The sequence below is a fragment of the Bombus bifarius genome, unplaced genomic scaffold (genome assembly GCF_011952205.1).
Source record: "Bombus bifarius isolate JDL3187 unplaced genomic scaffold, Bbif_JDL3187 scf7180000010271, whole genome shotgun sequence".
In the NCBI taxonomy this organism is placed as follows: domain Eukaryota; kingdom Metazoa; phylum Arthropoda; class Insecta; order Hymenoptera; family Apidae; genus Bombus; species Bombus bifarius.
In genome coordinates, this window is record NW_022885586.1 from 3,508,003 (window position 1) to 3,530,760 (window position 22,758).

Sequence of the window (22,758 nt, forward strand, 5' to 3'; positions counted from 1 at the left end):
TATAAAAATACGATTCGATGGAAAACGACACGAGGAACGTAAGACGGTTAAAGTAAATTTACACGAATCTTTTTGTAACAGTTACAGCCAACTATCGTATGATTGTGGTTGCAAATACGAAGAATGTGTCGGTCTTGGATTTTATCGGAAATTATGAACGAAAACATTTCGTCGAAAATATTGAAACGAGTATGGTAACCTATTGAGAGACGCTATACCCCTGATTCGTAAAATCTAGTTAAGATCGACAAACACGAACATATGTCCTTATTCGTCGAATCGAGAGAACAGTTATCGGAATGACATTTAATCTTTGGCTGTACGAGCTAATGCTCGTCGTTCACTATTATTTATAAAAGGTTTTGTGTTGTATCGATCGGCGAACCGCACACTGAAATTCGAACGATCGAATCCCGAATAAAACGAATTGAGGAAAGATTTCGGGTACATGGAGAAAAGATGCGAGACTCCGTGACTTTACACGTTGGCTGCAACGTCAATTAGTGGCCCACGTTTTACTAAATTTCCTAGAACGTTTAAAGTAAGATAAACTTTTTGGACTAGAAACCTTTCAACATTGTGAACGAATTAGGTAACACCGTCAGAAAAAAGTACACAAATACAATATACATAATATTCTGCAACAATCGGATGTTACGGTGTAGTATGTACATGTTTATGTATATCTAGTGTATGCTTCAATTTATTACGATTGTCATGGAAAAGTATAGAAAATTCGCGCGGCAGTCAACGCGTTAACGAGAGCCTTCCGAGTAACTTTTATATCCTGGAATCTACGAAACCTGTAGGGTGTCGTTTTATTAATACAGTTTCTTTCCCATGGAGCTTGTACAATGATCCTGTGTGAGAATGTATCTACAATCTCTTGTAACGCATCTATCGATATGCTCATCACGATTCAATCAAGCCAACGTATACACGAGAAATATTACGCCAATATTACATCCATCATTTCTAGCGCGCGTGGCTTTCGAATCGTTATCGTCATTCTTAAGTTCCGGAAAGCCTTGTCTCGTGTTTAACGATCTTAAGATTGACGAATGTATCGCGCGGATATTTTGTTTTTAAAGTCTCAACAGCGGATATCCGTTCGAGTTAGGATCACGTTTTACTTTAAACATAAAGTAGATCGAGGAAACGAGGGTGATTTCGTGAAAACTTAAACGGCCGAATCCGGACAAAAATAATTCAGATGCGATAGTAAATTGATGAAGGTACAATTAACGAGACGATTAGAAGAAGAAACCAATGCTGGTGAATAAATCGAATGCTTTTACTTTAAAAAGGAGCGGCTATTTATTAAAATTATTGTACAGTTTTTATCAAAAGAATACTCGCGAAAGTAATATCCGTTTTTACGTCCTACGGGGATGACTTGGTTGCGGAAACGTTTCATAAAATCCACGCAAGACTACATTACAATCTGATTACACTTTTACAGACAGTACTTTTATTGCTCGCAGGAAAGGAACTGCTAGGAAAGGACATTTATCGTAGAATACTACGTTGAACGTAGACATCGCCTTTAGAAACGCGCTTCTTTTTTCATCACATTTTGATCAGAGCATATATTGAAAATGTCGTTTCACCGTAACATTACCATAGCATAGAGGAAAGTATTTTACACGATTGACGTTAAACCGCGAATGATAAAAATTACAAAGGAATAATCGATACGCCAGGGATCGTCCTTGTTGGGATAAATCGATCTTTTAAATCGAATTGTTAAGCGTAATCCTTATACAAAGATCGAAAGAAAAGGATCGACGAAGGAATAGTGGGGAAAGTGACTGGTGGGGTTGAACCGCGTGGATTGGCTGCGCGATACGCGATTTGCCGCCGAGGGGGTGCGACAGAGGGTGCGTTCCCAGGTATATATACTCCTGTCCTGCGGTGCGAGCGGCCGATTCGATTTCAACTTCTGAATATTCCATTAGGATACAGGAAATCTTTTCGTCGCAACGGATTGATACTTCAACTAATCGGTGAGTAATAATAATTTACGATAAAACTCTTGAACAACAAGGTACTGATCACGCAAGTCTATCGTTCATGTTGCTTTCGTGTAGTTTACTTTGATTAATAAAATCGTTTTTATCAAACTATGATCATCTATAAACTATACATCCTGCAGTGATATCTTCGTAGTTAGATGCGTAGTTAGATCTAAGTTTTCGACATATTTCGAAAAAATTCGGCGATTAATGTATCCATATCTATTTCGACATTGATAACATCTTATACGTGATTACACATTTACCTTCCTTACGAGTAACAAAAGTTACGATTTAATTCTACAAGTATAGCTCTATCGCTTTGGACTAATATAAAATCATTGTTTTTCGTCAATTCGAAGTAATTCTTGTACTGATAATTCGCATTGTTCTTAGAAATAATTAATAGCATACTTATTATTGACTATTGGAACGTGTTAGAAAGATACAGACAACCAGCACGAATCGTGTTCAGTGTTCTCCTCGTTATTAAAAAAAACTTGAAACGTTTTATAACTAAGACTCGATAGTATTAATGAGATCTTGTAGGATGGACCTGTAATAGCCAGAATCAGCTAAGTTTGAAAGTAATATATCGTGATAGGTTCGATAACTCGTTATTTCTAACGTTAACTCGTTATATTTGACATATATGTGTGTGTGCTACCGTTGTTTGACATAACAATTAGTTTTACATATTCAATAAGAATTATCTTTTTGAATAAGAATTTTTCTTTTCATGAATATGAACTGCACGTATCAACCAGATCGATGCAAATGAACTTATAGTTCAATCACTGTGCGTAGTTACTCTCCTCTTGAACTTTCGAGTTAACATGTTCCATTAATTAAGTCGTTCTTCGCATTCATAAATCTCGCGACATTTAATGCGCCATGAAAAGTTAATGCATTTATAAAAAGACGGGATATGAAACATGCAGCGTATTAAATCTTGTATGAATATTCGTTCTCCTTTACAATCACATTTCTTGCTGGATTATCAAGCTTACGAGAGTATCTTTTATGTAGCTAGTTTACGCCAAACGATGTGTATTCTTTTAGACCACAGACCTCTATAAAACGAGGAAATAGACGACTTGACGCCCCCTTTATAGCGAGCAATCAATCCACAGCACAAATTAAATCATAGATAAACCTCGCATATTATCATTTTAATGACTCTTAATTGTCACGTAATTAGTGTCGAAGTTTCTTTGTGATTTTCTTAAAATCATATTATCCGTAAAATCAATGCGTGAAAGTCGATTTGAGACGATGGTCAAGTCGGTCAAGACGGTCTAGTTTCGCGGGACTTTGAAAATTTCCGTAAATTACCGTGACCTTGACTTTCGAGACACGCTGCCTCGAATAAATTAATCCGCCGATCAATTGCATTTCAATATTATATTTTAAATCATCAACTGCTCCCCGCGGAAAGATTTCAATATAGATGAAGTTAAACTCGACTTCATGTTCAATTTCCATTTGCATCTGTTCATTCTGTATCATGTTATCCGGAATTGTTCGAAATTGCTTTTCATAATTCACGCTATGCTTTCACGTACACTTAAATACCAATCGAGGGAATTTTAAGCTACAGTTGTACGGCTTATTAAATCAAACAATCAAATGATATTTCCAATCACGATGTACGGTTAGAACGAATACGATTATTTATGCTTTCTGTAGAACAGAGTTGAAACACATGAGAAACAAGCTAAATATTATACCAATGAATTAATAACGATGAGAAAATGAAACGATTCGTACGATACCTTTGGAAATCAACCGTTCATTTTATTGTATAATACAACGGTATTTGAATTATGATAGTGAAATATTCAGTGAGATGTCAGGCAAATTGAAAATGAAATGCTTATTGAAACAGCTGTGTTCGAAATATTAAGTGTATTATGAAACGGGGAAATTTGAACAAGTGGATAATGTGCAGCACAGAAATTTCTGTTGATTCGTGAATATTGTGTGGCTTGTGTTTTATTACGTAATTAAGTATGCAATAAAATGTCAAGAAAAAGTGTCGTGTCTACCAAGAATAATTTTTTTTTTTTCAGTAATCGGTGACTTCTGACGAGAAGAATGCAATCGTGTTCGAATAGCATCTACTTGTTTCTCGTTATTTTTATTCTTGGAACTGGGATTGTTCATGGCGAACCGGGACCGATGGCCAGACCAACTCGGCCAGAAATATTTAAGAATCAGGAAGAATTAAGAAAATACCTCGATCATGTTAGTGATTTCTATTCCCTTAACGGGAAAGCGAGGTAATAATGTATTCTGACGTTATCCGATATATTTTTTTGAAATGTATTGAATGTTCGGTAATTGGTGGTACCTATAATCGAGCAAGAGGCGATTTCTCGTGAAAAAATAAGTCAAACATGTAGAATAAAGTTTTTCCATGACATGAGACACCGTTCCCGAGAAAAGATGTTGATAACCTACTCGATACAGTGTGTATCAATTCTGTGTTTCGACCTGACAAACTTTTGTTCTCGATGTTTTATTAAATCAAAGGTATATTTTAGAAACAAAAGATAAGGGTGCACGATACGTTACAAGAATTGTATAATAATTTAGATCAAAGAGCATAATTGCATATGAAATATTATAGTCGATATTTTCAACAGTTTTCACGTTAATAAAATTAATTTTTGACAATATACATACAGGCCTACTCTTATTTACAAAATCATTTGAGTGAAATACAATAAAAAACCAATAATACAGATCGACAAGAAGTATGATGATCATAATGATAAGAAGCAAATAATCACATTGCGCATATCTGCATAAAAAGACGAGCAGAGACAAATAGAATCACACCTTTTGCTCGGTTGTATAACGTATTGTTTGACGCAATTAATTCGTATCGCGTTTACAGCAAACGTATAAACAATTTATGAATTTTGATGAATATTGTAAGAATTTGAAACTTTTCCTTCGGGCGTGATAATTGGTAGTTTGAACATAAACGTGTGTATTTGTAGGAGATACGGTAAAGTTATTATAACATTATTATAATGCTTCTAATACGTGAATAGATATGGAAAAAGGGGAAGTGTTCTCTCCTCTGTACCGGAAGTTAATTATGTTTGGGATTCGATGAAAACAATCCTGGAGAATTCTCAACGTTCGCAGCAACCGAAAGCAAACCGACAATTCGAAAAGAGGAAGCAAGAAGAGAGTGGATTCCTCGATGAGGTGGAAAAGTCTGACCCTAAGAAGAGCACTTCACGAATCGATTCTCCGCCTTGTCACGTATTAGACACAGTTGAAAAATACTACGACGATGTGCAATAAAGTAATTTGCGTGTCCTATATCCTGTTTACGACATATACATCCCGTTACATTCGATTGTTTGTCAGTTGCTCTATTTAAATTGCTTATCAATATTATGATAAAAATAATTCTCTTTGTAAACAAGTTCGCCTCAATTTGCAATTGAAGGCAAAAAGTGCCTCCATGAATTTAAAAAAAGGTAAAAAGATGACAACTAGTCGTCTCGTTACGATTTGTGCGAAATAGGAGGTATTAGTACGAAATAAACGACATTTTATTTGATATATTTTTGAATACTTTATTATTAATTAGAATTTCACAATACATATATTTCAATTTCTCCATTACACTGAAGTATAGATATTATGAAAAACAACTATAAGAATTATATACAGAGTTAATAAATGTAAAAGCATTATATTATGCTCCTGCAATTTTACGGGACGGGGTGTTTTTTTCTTATAAATTAAATCTGTAGCAAACAGAAAGATCTTTCTTTTACATTCATCTTACTCACAGCGAACATGTTCTTTCAAGTCGCACGCACCAATTATAGGGTTGTAAAGCGTACCTACTGGACATACTTTTACAGACGATTTTCTTCCATCGTGACATGTGTAATACTTATTGCAGTCAGTTTCATGCTGTATATTTACGACTCCACTTGATGGACAATTACTTACTATTGGCGCATGAGTTGGATTATCATCAGACGGCGAGGTCGGTTTCGGTGGAGTAGTTGGCGAGGTGGTCGGTTTCGGTGGAGTAGTTGGCGAGGTGGTCGGTTCCGGCGGAGTAGTTGGCGAGGTGGTCGGTTCCGGCGGAGTAGTTGGCGAGGTGGTCAGTTCCGATGAAGTAGTTGGCGAGGTGGTCGGTTCCGATGGAGTAGTTGGCGAGGTGGTCGGTTCCGGCGGAGTAGTTGGCGAGGTGGTCGGTTCCGATGGAGTAGTTGGCGAGGTGGTCGGTTCCGGCGGAGTAGTTGGCGAGGTGGTCGGTTCCGGCGGAGTAGTTGGCGAGGTGGTCGGTTCCGGCGGAGTAGTTGGCGAGGTGGTCGGTTCCGGCGGAGTAGTTGGCGAGGTGGTCGGTTCCGGCGGAGTAGTTGGCGAGGTGGTCAGTTCCGATGAAGTAGTTGGCGAGGTGGTCGGTTCCGATGGAGTAGTTGGCGAGGTGGTCGGTTCCGGCGGAGTAGTTGGCGAGGTGGTCGGTTCCGATGGAGTAGTTGGCGAGGTGGTCGGTTCCGGCGGAGTAGTTGGCGAGGTGGTCGGTTCCGGCGGAGTAGTTGGCGAGGTGGTCGGTTCCGGCGGAGTAGTTGGCGAGGTGGTCGGTTCCGGCGGAGTAGTTGGCGAGGTGGTCGGTTCCGGCGGAGTAGTTGGCGAGGTGGTCGGTTCCGGTGGAGTAGTTGGCGAGGTGGTCGGTTCCGGTGGAGTAGTTGACGAGGTGGTTGGTTCCGGTGGAGTAATTGGCGGGGAGGTCGATGGAAAAATGTCATAGCATTTTGCTTTTAGTTCTGGTATTTCAAATGGCCAGTCACAGACCTGCTGTTCAGGATTGAAGACCAGCCGATTTTGTCCAATGCCGAACCTTGGACAGCATAGTAGGCATGCCATATATCCTAAGCATTTATAATATTTATGACAGTCGTCGAGATAAGGAATATGATGCGTATACGTCTTGTTTCCTTTACCAATGCATTCCTGCATTGGAATACAGTCGTGAGATACTACTTCAGGACAATTTTCGTCCGCCGTCGCTACAGTGACAGCAATGAACAACAGATATAACACTGAAATGTATGAAAAGAAAACATTATTGTAATTTATCAAATTTTATCTTTAACTTACATCTTCAACTGTCATTATTTATTAAGCGTACATATTGAGAGGGTTCAAGCATTTTTGTTTGCCAGTTTGTAAAATAAAGTGCCTGCCGTTTTATTTAAACTACATCTTTTTGTCTCTTACTTATTGTACTAATGGGCATCGCTATCTTCTTTATGAATTTTTTCCTACGAGAAATTGTTAAAAATATTCAAGTTACTTACCCTTCATTCTGTATAATAAAACGAAGTCACCATTCCTTATCTACAGAAAACTGACAAATATAATCTATGCGAATCGACTTTTATAATGGACTGAATCTTATCATTAACATATCATTTATCTTATCTCTGCCAATACGTACATCCTTATTTAACTTGGGATCAGTTTACCGAAGTTTTAGTTGATCATCATTATTCTACCATTTCCTTTATATTTAGAGCTTGATCTATCGAACCAATAATTACATAGGTACAACGTATTCAGCAAATTAAAAGTTTCGCTTTAATGTGTTACGGCATAGAATAAAAGTACTGTTTTACATATAGTATAAGAGAAACAACCCAACTGGATCACCTTAAATATCTCACGTATTTTTGATAAATAAGGAAAAATGACAAAGGAAGCATTATTTGTTTGGAAGTGAAAAATATTGTAACGAACAGAAAATTTTTCTCAATTTTTCGAGAATAATAAAATCGTCTTGCTATTCACCATACTTCTTCAAAATGAGGTTATATATCGTTATCATTATGGCGTAATACTCGAAATCAATTAAATAACTTACTAATAACATGATTTTTACTCTCTTTCTACTAAGCTTTTTAATCTTAAGTACGATAGATCAAAATAGAAAACAATGAAATAACTCTAACAGAAAAATAAATTATTTTATTTCATTATTCGTATTTCATTAATTTATTATACCTAAACAGTTGGAAATTTTTCGGACTGAAGGTTACGTGAATAATAATGTATTGGGTTACAAGATTGATATTGATTTTTATTAATGATAGTATGAAAGTTATGTTGAAACATCCAACAATTCAACATTCATTGTGCATTCATGTACAGAACAATGGAAGTTCTGATTTAAGTTACAGAATATACAAATTCCATCGTTAAAAGCGATTTCGAATCGATATCTTATAATATTGTTTTGAAACCGAGTTAGCCACATCAATCGATAAAATTTAAGTGGTTGTGGACAGCAATGGATCCGTTAATGAAATTACCTAAAGTCGCTTTTTCATGAAAATTTTCTATACCTATACTTATACTTTTGACAATTTCAGTTTTTGATAAAAAAAAAAACAAATATCAGCAAATGTTTTAATAAAATGTAATGCGCGCAACTTACGCCAAACAGATACACTACGCAATATACACGATCTAAGGATATTTATTCTTTATTTCAATAATATGTGCGAAATTTGATAGTACTGTGATATTTTAAAATTAGCTATAAAACCAATTATGATTTACCTCATAACCTTCATAACCCATACCTCTATTGAGGAAACGATGGGTTTCATCGAAAACTAAAATATATTCAAAAATAAAATACAAGTACTTTGAAACAAAAATTATCGTGTTTCAATTGAATTTTAATCTAGTTTTGAATTAGTTCCTTTTAATCGAATCGTATTTCGATATCGTTACCTTTATCAATTTATATTCTATCATAGTGTTACGACCTACATCACGAGTATTGATATGTCTACGTCATGAATATTAATATAACCTATTAAGTGAAAATATATTTATAATTTTAATATCATATTTAACAAATGATTGAGTTAGGGTTGTAAAGCTACCGAGACCATGTCAATGAAAATTGCTAGATCGCGTTTGAAAAGCGCGCAAATTTGGTATCACGATATCATTCATATAATTACGCGCAACTAACAAACAAAAGAATTAGAATTCATGAATATAAAGAATGTATTTTATCGACGATGTACGTCTCCATATTCAACTTTAAACTATTTACTGTGTATCCATAGGTAAAGGAAATTAAATTAATGTCAGACGTATATTTCATACCTTGTATAATCTACATATCTTGTCTGCATATTTTACTCTTATTCGTATAAATTGCATTACATATTTATCGGTGGTCGGTTTTCAAATTATTTTCTTCGTTTTTATCGCTCCATAGGTATAGCCCAATTTGATTATTCGACTCCCCTCACGAGTATGCCGGATAATAGGAATTCTACCGTATCTACATCTGGGGGATATTTCGTCATTGCGAAAATCATTTAACATATAGAATACAATGCAATATCGAACAACTTTTATTTCCATCGAATGTTTTACAATCCAATCTTTTGTATTTTACATGGTATCTTTGATTTACGTTTGCTATGTATGTAACTACCATATTTATGGTAATGTTTTTGCTAATCAATCACACTTTTACAACATAAAATAGTAACAATATACATAGCGATGAATCGAATATAATTAAATTGATATAGTTTCATGCTACGCATACATATAACAATGAATGTTAATTAAATGGTGTCACATATCTTTAATTTTATTATTTACAGAAAATTTGCGATCTGTGGTCAAATTTAATGCAGTCATCCTAGAATATTACATAAATTAGACAATATATAAAAATGGCATTGTGTTTTAACCTTGTAACATCGTAATATTATGGAATTCAGAGATACTCTATGAAGCTATTACGACAAACCATTTATCTTTAGCGATTATTCTATGAAAGCGTTTCTTTTTGATTCCACGATTCATTTCCTAGCTTTTAAAGAAAATTGCTCACAAATGGTATATCCGACCACAAAGTTTTCTTTGCCCGTAGGTCGCAGTTGCAAAGATTTGAAGGTACACAGGTCTGCAGTTGACTGTCATACTGACTACATCCAGGGCAATTGACGATATAAGGAGTTCCCATTGAACATACGCAGTATCTGTTGCAATCTTTGTGTTGCAAACGGACAATCGGACTAGAAGACGTCTGCTCCGGACAGTACCCTATACAGGAATTGATTATATCAGGTGTCGAAAATTCATGATAACAATGGGGCTCTTTATTCACACAGGTTCCGAGTACATAATCAAAAGATGATGCGCCAGGGCATTCTGCGAGATATTTGACTCCTTCTATGCATTCATAATAAAGTTCACATCGACAATTATGGGGTATAAACTTGGAAGTTCTGGTACAGTCAGTTATGAGCGGGCAGTGCCCTAATGTTAAATTTACGTTTTCAGGCCAGGCACATTCTCCTGACTGGATGTCGTAATACAGACCGCTGGCACATTGCTCGATATACACGCTCCTACCGCTGCATCTACAATATTTTTGACAATCATCTGCGTAACTACTTGTGTTGTGTTTTGTGGCCTCACAGGTTCCGCATTTCTTAATTGCTTCACATGATGGGCTCACATAACAGTGAGCATATCTACTATCAACGCATCTTTCTTCTTTATAGTCAAAGTATAGCCCGCTTCCACACTGTTCAAGTGTTTTCGAATTCCCTGAACACCTATAATATTTGTCACAGTCACATTTATGAGGAACATAATTGATACCGAAGCTACAGTCGGAAGGATTACACTGCGTCCCCCAGTAACTTATATCTTCTAGCCACTGGCAGTTTTGTGTACCTCGATCGTAATACATATGGCGGGGACAGGTTTCAACTGTGGTGGTTCCCCGGTAGCATGTACAATACTTGCCGCAGTCCTTGTGGGGCAACCGGCTAGTGCTTGACGAACAAGTGCCTTCGCAATCTTTATTTTCATGGTGGTAACAGTGAGCTATGTCTTGTGCCACACATTCTGACAGTATCCAATCAAACCATTTGCCTGGGCTACACCTGAACCATTGGTATCGTTCGTGGTGACATTCGTAATATTCACTGCATTGACACTCGTGATGTCGTCGCTGTCCTTCAATGCATTCGGGCGGCTTCGTAGTGGGAGTCGCGGGCGTGGGCGTGGTTATGCTCGTAGTTGTGGGCATGCAATGTACATTTTCTTGATAGTCACAAATCTGATTTATATGGTCGAATACTAGATTTCGAGGACAGCGCTTTATCACTTTCTGTCCATTTTCACATTGATAATACAGATTACAGTCTTCTGGATAAGCTGACCGAATAATACAATTATTACAATTACACCAAGTACATTCATTGTCTGTATTATTAGGTGTCGTATCGTCAGGTTCGTTACTGCCACCACCGCCGCAGCCGGGAACGTTCTTAGGTAGATCACACAATTGGAGATTTGGATTGAAGACATGCCCTTCAGAACACCTCCGAAGACATTTCGCACCCCCTTTGCACTCGTAATAAAACCTACACTCCTTATGAGGGAAGCGAGCATGGCTATAGATTGGACAGTCAGTTGAATTATAACAATTTGGATCTAGGTAATTGTCGTCAGTATACATTTGGTTCCAACATATGGCGGTACGCGATAAATCGCAAACTTTTCTAATATAATCATACATCATGCCTTCAGGGCATTGTTGTATAAATCTCTCTCCGTCTTCGCAAGAGTAATATTTGGTGCAAGAGCATTCGTGTGGTAAGAATGTATATCCCTCTGGTGGACAATCTATGATATTTTTTTCCTTCGAACACTCGTGTCTCGGAGACCAAGTACATATGCCCTTGGATTCGTCGAAAGACAATCCATCTTCGCAAGCTTTCTCTACCTTAACACCATCCATGCATTCGTAAAATAAACCGCAATCCGTCTCATGAGAAATTCTCTTAGTGCCGGTTCCAGGACAATAAACTTTAGATACACATTGCCTAAGTTCATTGTCGAATACATGGCCCGATGGGCACCGTCTGACAGCATCTTGTCCATCGATACATTCGTAATACAGCGATTTGCGATAGTGCGGGAGAAGTACAGCCTCCAACAACTTACCTGTTGGACATGAATCGTAAACTTTACACTTGGCGGCATCTTTGTCTACGCATTCTAAAGAGTCAAAATTAAATAGCTGTCCCTCGTCACACATTTTTAAGACTTTCTCCCCGTTCTCGCATTTGTAATATAGGCTACAGTTGGTGGGATGAGGTTGTATGAATTCGTCCTTTGAACAATCCGGAGCTCTTGACGCGCAATTTGCCTCCCATGGGAAAGTACAATTTTGAAGTTCAGGGTCGAAATGTAGCTTCTGTCCCGGGGCAAATTCTGGGCAATTCGAGAGTAGCTTCTGTCCATTGGAACACTCGTAAAACTTGGTACAATCGTGTTTGTGAGCGAGCTGTACGGTTTTGCCTGCAGATTCTGGACATTTTGTGGGAATTTCGTGTATTTCGGCAAAAGCGTTCCCCGTCACTGCCAAAACGGCACTGACCAGTAATAATAAATCTGAAATAGAAGAAAATATCGAATCTGCCATTCTGTATGTCAATACTATTCTGCGTGTCATGAAGAAAAAGCTAATTTCTGTTTAAGTGGAAACTCATGTCCCCTACATCTTAAAGAAATCTTGCAAAAACTTGTTTTGATTATCATTATCAGTGACAGACTAAAACGAGTTCCATCATTGATCATGATTATTGCTAATGAAAATAATTTGGTCATCGTTAATGGTTATAGGTAACTAAAAACCGTATTGATCGTGAGTGTAGCAACCTGATGAATGCATATACGACGCAGTGTTGAATATATGGGCGCTAATTGTAGCAGTTAACAGCGTAACAATTTTCAATAGTGGTTTCCAATAAGCAAAAAATGTTCGTCTACGATGATTATTGGTAATTGAAAATAGCTTCCTTCGTCGGTAATGTTCATCAGTAACCGAATAAATTTATTTCGTTTTCTATATTTTCTCAAAGAATATACGTCTAAAATATGCGATATAAGGACATACCAAAGTAAGATAAAGCCCCGAAAGCAACATACGTGGTTGCGAATTATATCACAAGTAAAATTACTCACCTTTCATTCCAACAGATATATTTCTGACGATTGAAAAATAACACACCTTCCTATAGTCAGTTTTTAGGAAGGAACTGACATTACAAAATTATAAGATTTGACTTTTATAGGTAACTTATCGGACTATCAACATATCTTGCTACTTTGTACCGGACGATACAATCATTTAACAATGTAAGTTTAGATTATTTTCAAACGATAATTCCTGTTATTACTTTACTCGTTATTTTAGATTTATCGCTCTGATTTAAATTGGCTTATCGTTTTGGAATTCACATATCCAATGATGCGATGGGGCGACAATAGTGCTTAATAACGATACAGAAAATATGTTACATACTTAGATATATATTTAGGAGGGCTGTGAATGCAAACTGTTATCAAAGTCTTGAGAATGTCGAGAAATTCGAAGCAAGCGATTCTGTACAACAATTTCAATGAGAGAAGTAGACTACTCGTAGAAGAGTATCATAAAAAGAAGTAAATAATAACAGACAACTATAATACATACATGGTATAAATAGGATCACACTTTACATACGTAACAGAATCGAATCATTCGATTGGACTTTACAACGTACTAATAAAGATATAGAACGCAATTCTTAAAATTCTTGTCCTGTTACACAATGATACAAATAAGATCGTAACAAGATTAGATTGTAATATAACTTCACCGATCAAAATATAGATATGAACAATTATAAATTGGAAATATGCTATTCATTGCGCAGATTTCGTATAGTTATCGTAAAACATGTAATAGGAAAATGCCAATAAACGACCTTTTATATTAATAATAATAATAAATTAAATATCTCCGTGTTTTACTCGTATATCTTTCCAAGGTTTAGTCGCCAAAGCTTTTTATGATTTCTGTTAAGAAAAAGCGATTACGTTTATCTACATATTCCTACGATGATGATTATCTTAAACAACGTTATCAGGGAAGAGAAATTTAGCCTAGATTTCTAAAATATTATGAAATACGCATTGTATAGCGTTTTTATTCAATGGAATATTCGCGTACTTTACTTGCTCTTCCGGCCACGTCCGACTAGAATAAGGTTGATCTACTGATTCAGCAGGTGACACCGTGGAATATATTCAGATATTCGATGCGGATTAAACTGGATTTACCTGTGACGATAATTTTTATCATATCAGAGATGACTTATAGCACATTAAATGCAAAGATACGCCGATTCCTAACCATAATGGCACCCAAATTAGCTTGGAAAATTTTGGTTGTCTATAGAAGGCAAAAGTTTGTTCAAGTTAGTTAAACGATGATTATCTTAGTCAATTTACAAAAAATTGAAATTCTGATTTATCCGTATTTCGAATTTAGATGTCCAGTTTACACAAACAAATTTTGGTTAAAATTGTCAAATATTTACAAAATTTAATGAACGAGGATGTATTGAAACAGATGGATTCTTTAAAATCTATTTATATGCTTATATTTGTTGTTGCGAACATAAAATTTATCGATAGGCATCTATCCACATTTTGAGAGTTTTTACCTACGAAATGTGAACGATGGTCGGCAAAGAAAAAGTAGGTGATCCGTATTATTAGCTGCACTATGAATCTACAAATTTTCATCAAAATCGGCATATCACATTTATCGTAGGTAATGTGTCCTGTAGGTATTCAAATAAGGTGCTTTCTTAAGATACTGTATTGTACGAGGTGACGATCTTTGCCTCGGCCCATCTAATATTGTTGCTAGAGAAAATAATCGTTCGACTGGTGCGGTAGATGAAAGAGGCTTGTATTGTTCAGAAAACTGTCTCTTATCGAATAATCATTTAACATGGACAAATCGGAGCTTTTATCTTGCCAATTAAAATTTCGATTTAGTTATTTATTCTTATCTTCGGATAACACTCGTGGAATTATTATTGTTTCATCTTCGCCTCCTTCACACTCGGAATCGTTATTTACTTGAGATTTTTCAATAGCTTTAATTACATCTTCGTAATAATGCTTTGCTGATATGACCACATTAGTAAAAATTGAGCGTTAAATGTTCAATGTTTTATTTGCCACTTCTAAGAGTCGACGATTTTTAAATCTACGATGTGAAAAAGCAGCAATGACAGCTTCATAGGAATTGGTATCCAAAGACAGAAACCTTTTGAATCTTTCGTTAGGACTTGTTCTAACCGTTCCTAAGATAGTCTCCCAAATTGGATAGCTTCGAAGTTTTGATTTATTAATTTGCTCCCGAACATATAGGAATCATGATATTAGACGTCCATAGTACATATTGTTTTCAGCCTGCACTTTATATATAACAGTTGCAAGAGAACGCAGATATATCAATGATTCATCCAAGTAAGACAAATTGAAATCTTTCTGTGAAGTTACATAACGTTTCTAGTGTTTCATGTAACGATAGAATCTTCTCTACGTTAGCTAACATTTGAGAAAATGAATCATTCTAGTTTTTTTCCTCAATAATCTCACAGTTCTCAGGACAGGACGACAAATTCCAAAGTGGAGCACATATTTATGATACGCCGTCATGTAAATTTTTGAAACGTAACACGAATAGACGCGATCATATGTATGTGAATGAGCTCTACGATGAAGATGTGAAGTAAGAAAACCGTCATTGGCACGAAAGTCTATAATTCCCCCAAAATGCACCACATCTGTTTCGTATTGTACACAAAAATTTGGAAAGGCTTTGACAAAATTCAGCCTGTTCTAAATCACTATTGCACCAGTTTTAAGAAAACTTAACTTATACAAAGCGTAAACGTTATGCAATTTCAGAGCAATTTGTTCGAAATGAGCGAATGCGTGCGTTTTTGGCGACGCTATGACAAAGCCAATGATCTTCTTCCAACTTTATTCTCAGGCGAAAAATATCGCCAATTTTTCCAGGACCAAATAACAACAGTAGCGGAAACATATTTTACGTTTTGCAATGCTTTTGTATCGTTAGTGACTAGTACTTTATATGCACCATATAATGCCCATATTTTTAAATGTGGTTTTGAATTTTTTATTTTCCATAGCCGCCGAAGGTACAATTTTGTCGACGATGTACATTTCAATATTCGTCTTTAAACTATTGTGGCGGATGAAAGGAGAGTCGTGCGTTTCGTCGCGGGACTACCGGTGGACTCGTCAGTAAGGCTATGCCCGGTAATCCCTGCCTTAGACGTAGAGGGAGTCTCGCTAGGTGCGGTATTTGTATCAATCGCTCGTATATTCGACCGCTAGCGAGTTAGACAGACTCGTTGTCGTCGTAGCCCTCTAGTGTTGGCGATTGGTACCAGCGGATCGCCCGGGAGGTGTTGCGCCGCGTTGATACCTCGACCTGTCTGTTTCCTATTGATACCGATCCGCCACACTATGTACTATCTCTAGCTACTGGTAAAGGAAATTAAATTTTTATCACTCCGTAGGTATAGATCCAATGATAGGTGCACATCCAATTTGATAAATCATTTAACATATAGAATAGAATGCAATATCGAACAACTTTTATTTCCATCGAATGTTTTACAATGCGATCTTTTATATTTTACATGGCATCTTTGACTTACATTTACTTTACATGTAACTACCACTGTTTCGACCACTCGCGGGGAGACGCGATCGCGAAGAAGTACGTCAACGGGAGTCGTAAATTCCCGTTACGATTGGATAATCGACGTCACGAAGTGATCGATCCCCTGATTTCGGTTGCAATAATAGGGGTGGTTAAATTGATTTTATACTGAAGTAACGAATACAACTAATGTTTATTCCAACAACTTCTTAACTAGAAATGTACAATTAAGTCGATTGATAGCTAGAGTAACAAGGTGTTGTACGCGACGCACGCTTAGATGCTGAAGGTTCAAAAAACGTATAAAGACTGACTTTCTGTAACGATGATGCAGCGGAGGACACTTGCGATGGGTGGGTCTAATGATGCGAGAAAAGCTGATTTGTTAAGACGAAGTTCTTGTTGGGAGAGTAAGGGAAGGACTTCTCTGGTAATAGGTTAATTTTCTGGATTGGTGTGGAAGAGTGGAGGAAGGGTGTTAACCGCCCCGAGAGAAAGTTGCCAGGGTAAAACATCGTACATGAGAAAGACGAACTTCTCCTATCTTTCCGTAGTAAACAATAATCTTTAGACAGTGACTTAGTGCAGATGTTTGGCTTGGTCTGAAGGACTTTAGAAATTCCTCTAAGATTTATAATCGACTCTTAAGACTATTGAAGGTACGCAGTGAAGGCGTGCGGACATCTGGTTGCCATCCTGTCCGCGGTGTGTGGCCTGGCCTGGATAGAATGTCGCACGACGGAACAACCACATTTATGGTAATGTTTTTGCTAATCAGTCGCAATTTTATAAACTAAAATCGTGACAATATACATGGCAATGAATCGAATATAATTAAATTGTTAACGTTTCATGCTATGTATACGTATAAGAATGAATGCTAATTAAATGATGTCATTTATCATTAATTTTATTACTTACGGCTAACTTGCAATGTATAGTCAAATTCAATACAATCATCTTAAAAGATTACATAAATTAGACAATATATAAAAGCAGCATTGCGTTTTAACCTTGTAATATCGTAATATTCTGGAATTCAAAGATACTCAATGAAGGTGTTACAACAAACCATTTATCTTTATTATTCTACGAATTCGTTTCTTTTTGATTCTACGATTCATTTCCTAGCTTTTAAAGAAAATTATTCACAAATGGTATATCCAACCATATAGTTTCGTTTGCCAGTAAGTTGCAGTTGCAACAATGAGCATTTTTACTCATACAGCTTCCGACTACAAAATCAAACTTTAATCCAGTATCGCATACCTCGCAGTATTTGGATCTTCCGTCGCATTCATAACAAAGTGTACATTTACAATAACGGGGTGCAACACCAATATTACTGCTACAATCAGTTAGAGACGGACAGTTCAACGATAAATTTATGTTTTGAGCCACATTCTCCCGATATCGTAGTACAGAACGCTGGCACATTGCTCGATATACACGTTCCTACAGCTACATCTACAATACTTTTGACAATCCTTAATCAAATCTTTGCATAACAGTGAGCATATTTACTGTCAACGCATTTTTCTTCTGTATAGTCAAAGTATTCTCCAGTTTTACACATCTGAAGAAATTTCCCATTGCCTGAACAATCATAATATCTGTCACAGTAACAGTCATGAGGAACATAATTCTTACCGAAACTACAATCGGTAGGATCACAATGCGCCGGCAAGTCCCGTATGGCTTCTGGCCAGTCGCAGTGTTTTTTGGACCGGTCGTAATACGTATGGGCTTGACAATTTTGAACTGTGGCAGTTCCATGATCGCATGTACAAAACTTGTTGCACTCCCTGTGGGGCAACAGGTCACTACTTGACGAACAACTACCTTGGCATCCGTTGTTTCCAGAGGGGCGACATTCAGCAATGTTTTGTGACATGCATTTCCTCTCCGCCCAATCAAATATTTCGCCTGAGGGACATTTCATCCATTGGTATTCTCCGTTGCGACATACGTAATATGCATAGCAGTTACACTCGTGAGGCATTTGGTTTCCTTCAATGCAATAGGGCGGGCGCCACGTTGTAGTGGTAGTTGTCGTAGTCGTAGTCGTGGTAGTAGGGTGATCACCGTTGCAGCCGCCAACGTTCTCGGGTATATCGCACTGTAGCTTTTCGCAATTGAAAATTAATCCTTCGCCACACGACCGATCGCATCTGACACCGTTCGTGCACTCGTAATAACTCTCAGAGCACTTTTCATCAGAAGAGCGACGATAGCCACTCGGTGGACACTGATGTGAATTATAACAATTATCATATAAATAACTATCCTGAATATATTTTTGGTTCCAACATATGGCGACATTCGGTAGGTCACAAACTCCTCTACTATTATCATATATCATGCCATTAGGACATATGGCAAGAATCTTATTTCCTTCTTCGCAATAGTAATACTTGGTGCAAGAGCATTCATGATGTACGAGTCCATATCCCACTGGTGGACAATCTAGAACATCTTTTTCCTCCGCTACATGAGGTAGAAAGTATGTAGCAAGGTCGGTTTGATTGAAGTTCGATGAACACTCGTGTCTCCGAGGCCAAGTACATATACCCTTGGTTTCGTCGAAAGACAATCCATCTTCGCAAACTTTCTCTACCTTAACACCATCCACGCATTCGTAAAACAAACCGCAATCCGTCTCATGAGAAATTCTCTTAGTACCGGTTACAGGACAGGGGACATTAGACACACATTGTCTACGTTCAGCGTCGAATTCATGGCCCGATGGGCACCGTCTAACATCGTATTGTCCATCGACACATTCGTAATACAGCGATTGACGATAGCAATCATGCGGGAGAAGTACAGCCTCCAACAATTTGCCTGTTGGACACGAATCGTAAACTTTACACTTGGCGGCATCTTTGTGTACACATTCTAGAGAGTCAGAACAAAACAGCTGTTCTTCGTCACACGTTTTTAAGACTTTTTCCCCGTTCTCGCATTTGTAATATAGGCTACAGTTGGTGGGATGAGGTTGTATGAATTCGTCCTTTGAACAATCCGGAGCTCTTGACGCGCAATTTGCCTTCCATGGGAAAGTACAATTTTGAAGTTCAGGGTCGAAATGTAGCTTCTGTCCCGGGGCAAATTCTGGGCAATTCGAGAGTAGCTTCTGTCCATTGGAACACTCGTAAAACTTGGTACAATCGTGTTTGTGAGCGAGCTGTACGGTTTTGCCTGCAGATTCTGGACATTTTGTGGGAATTTCGTGTATTTCGGCAAAAGCGTTCCCCGTCACTGCCAAAACGGCACTGACCAGTAATAATAAATCTGAAATAGAAGAAAATATCGAATCTGCCATTCTGTATGTCAATACTATTCTGCGTGTCATGAAGAAAAAGCTAATTTCTGTTTAAGTGGAAACTCATGTCCCCTACATCTTAAAGAAATCTTGCAAAAACTTGTTTTGATTATCATTATCAGTGACAGACTAAAACGAGTTCCATCATTGATCATGATTATTGCTAATGAAAATAATTTGGTCATCGTTAATGGTTATAGGTAACTAAAAACCGTATTGATCATCAGTGTAGCAACCTGATGAATGCATATACGACGCAGTGTTGAATATATAGGCGCTAAGTGTAACAGTTAACAGCGTAACAATTTTCAATAGTGGTTTCCAATACGCAAAAAATGTTCGTCTTCGATGGTTATTCGGAATTAAAAATAGCTTCCTCCATTGTTAATGTTCATCAGTAGCCGAAAAAATTTATTTCGTTCTCTATATTCTCCCAAAGAAAATATTGTTCTTATAATATATGCGATATAAGGATATGCAATACTAAAATAAAGTCCCAAAAGCAACGTGGTTACGAACTATATCACAAGTAAAATTACTCACCTCTCATTCCAACAGATTTATTTCTAACAATGGAAAGATAACACACTCTCCTGTAGATGGTTTTTTGGAAGGAACTGACATTACCAAGTTGTAAGATTTGACTTTTATAGGTAACTTATCGGACTATCAGCATATCTTCGTGCCTTGTATCGGACGATACAATCATTTAACTACTCAAGCTTACAGTATTTTTGAACGACAAATATCATTATAATCTTAATCGCAATTTTAGAGTTGTCACTCGTATAAATCGACTTATCGTTTTGGAATTCACATATCAATGATGCGATGGGGCGACAATAGTGCTTAATAACGATACAGAAGATGTGTTATGTACTTAAATATATATTTAGGAGCGCTGAGAATGCAAACTGTCATCAAAGTCTTGAGAATGTCGAGAAATTCGAAGCAAGCGATTCTGTATAACAATTTCAATGAGAGAAGTAAACTACTCGTAGAATAGTATCATAAAAAGAAGTAAATAATAACAGACAACTATAATACATCCATGGTATAAACAGAATCACACTTTACATACGTAACAGAATCGAATCACTCGATTGGACTTTACAACGTACTAATAAAGATATAGAACGCAATTCTTAAAATTCTTGTCCTGTTACACAATGATACAAATAAGATCGTAACAAGATCATATTATAATATAATTTCACCGATCAAAATATAGATATGAACAATTATAAATTGGAAATATGTTATTCATTGCGCAGATTTCGTATAGTTATCGTAAAACATGTAATAGGAAAATGCCAATAAACGACTTTTATATTAATAATAATAATAAATTAAATATCTCCGTGTTTTATTCGTATATCTTTCCAAGGTTTAGTCGCCAAAGCTTTTTATGATTTCTGTTAAGAAAAAGCGATTACGTTTATCTACATATTCCTACGATGATGATTATCTTAAACAACGTTATCAGGGAAGAGAAATTTAGCCTAGATTTTCAAAATATTATGAAATACGCATGATATAGCGTTTTTATTCAATGGAATATTCGCGTACTTTACTTGCTCTTCCGGCCACGTCCGACTAGAATAAGGTTGATCTACTGATTCAGCAGGTGACACCGTGGAATATATTCAGATATTCGATGCGGATTAAACTGGATTTACCTGTGACGATAATTTTTATTATATCACAGATGACTTATAGCACATTAAATGCAAAGATACGCCGATTCCTAACCATAATGGCACCCAAATTAGCTTGGAAAATTTTGGTTGTCCATAGAAGGCAAAAGTTTGTTCAAGTTAGTTAAACGATGATTATCTTAGTCAATTTACAAAAAATTGAAATTCTGATTTATCCGTATTTCGAATTTAGATGTCCAGTTTACACAAACAAATTTTGGTTAAAATTGTCAAATATTTACAAAATTTAATGAACGAGGATGTATTGAAACAGATGGATTCTTTAAAATCTATTTATATGCTTACATTTGTTGATGAGAATATAAAATTTATCGATAGGCATCTATGCACATTTTGAGAGTTTTCACCTGCGAAATGTGAACGATGGTCGGCAAAGAAAAAGTAGGTGATCCGTATTATTAGCTGCACTATGAATCTACAAATTTTCATCAAAATCGGCATATCACATTTATCGTAGGTAATGTGTCCTGTAGGTATTCAAATAAGGTGCTTTCTTAAGATACTGTATTGTACGAGGTGACGATCTTTGCCTCGGCCCATCTAATATTGTTGCGAGAGAAAATAATCGTTCGATTGGTGCGGTAGATGAAAGAGGCTTGTATTGTTCAGAAAACTGTCTCTTATCGAATAATCATTTAACATGAACAAATCGGAGCTTTTATCTTGCCAATTAAAATTTCGATTTAGTTATTTATTCTTATCTTCGGATAACACTCGTGGAATTATTATTGTTTCATCTTCGCCTCCTTCACACGCGGAATCGTTATTTACTTGAGATTTTTCAATAGCTTTAATTACATCTTCGTAATAATGCTTTGCTGATATGACCACATTAATAAAAATTGAGCGTTAAATGTTCAATGTTTTATTTGCCACTTCTAATAGTCGACGATTTTTAAATCTACGATGTAAAAAGCAGCAATGACAGCTTCATAGGAATTGGTATCCAAAGACAGAAACCTTTTGAATCTTTCGTTAGGACTTGTTCTAACCGTTCCTAAGATAGTCTCCCAAATTGGATAGCTTCGAAGTCTTGATTTATTAATTTGCTCCCGAACATATAGGAAT

General features: G+C 36.6%; 3 protein-coding genes across 3 annotated transcripts; 1 reads left to right on the forward strand and 2 right to left on the reverse strand.

Moving 5' to 3' along the window:
* Positions 1-1,855: 1,855 nt before the first annotated feature.
* LOC117216415 lies at positions 1,856-5,598 on the forward strand. The gene is made up of 3 exons (XM_033463116.1): positions 1,856-2,006; positions 4,088-4,297; positions 5,078-5,598. Exons 2-3 carry the CDS (start codon positions 4,113-4,115, stop codon positions 5,334-5,336), a joined length of 444 nt encoding a protein of 147 aa, XP_033319007.1. The 5' UTR covers positions 1,856-2,006; positions 4,088-4,112; the 3' UTR covers positions 5,337-5,598.
* An 86-nt stretch (positions 5,599-5,684) lies between these two features.
* LOC117216414 (salivary glue protein Sgs-3-like) lies at positions 5,685-7,428 on the reverse strand. Its single transcript, XM_033463115.1, has 2 exons — positions 7,358-7,428; positions 5,685-7,099 (listed from the first exon to the last, which is right to left on the reverse strand). The coding sequence occupies exons 1-2, from the start codon at positions 7,362-7,364 to the stop codon at positions 5,826-5,828; spliced, it is 1,281 nt and encodes a 426-aa protein (XP_033319006.1). The 5' UTR covers positions 7,365-7,428; the 3' UTR covers positions 5,685-5,825.
* Positions 7,429-9,906: 2,478 nt separating this feature from the next.
* LOC117216433 lies at positions 9,907-19,972 on the reverse strand. Its single transcript, XM_033463133.1, is given in 6 exon segments — positions 9,907-11,249; positions 11,301-12,581; positions 17,868-18,043; positions 18,045-18,059; positions 18,061-18,151; positions 18,154-19,972. Coding segments are annotated over 6 exon segments (4,725 nt in total).
* Between the last annotated feature and the right edge of the window lie 2,786 nt (positions 19,973-22,758).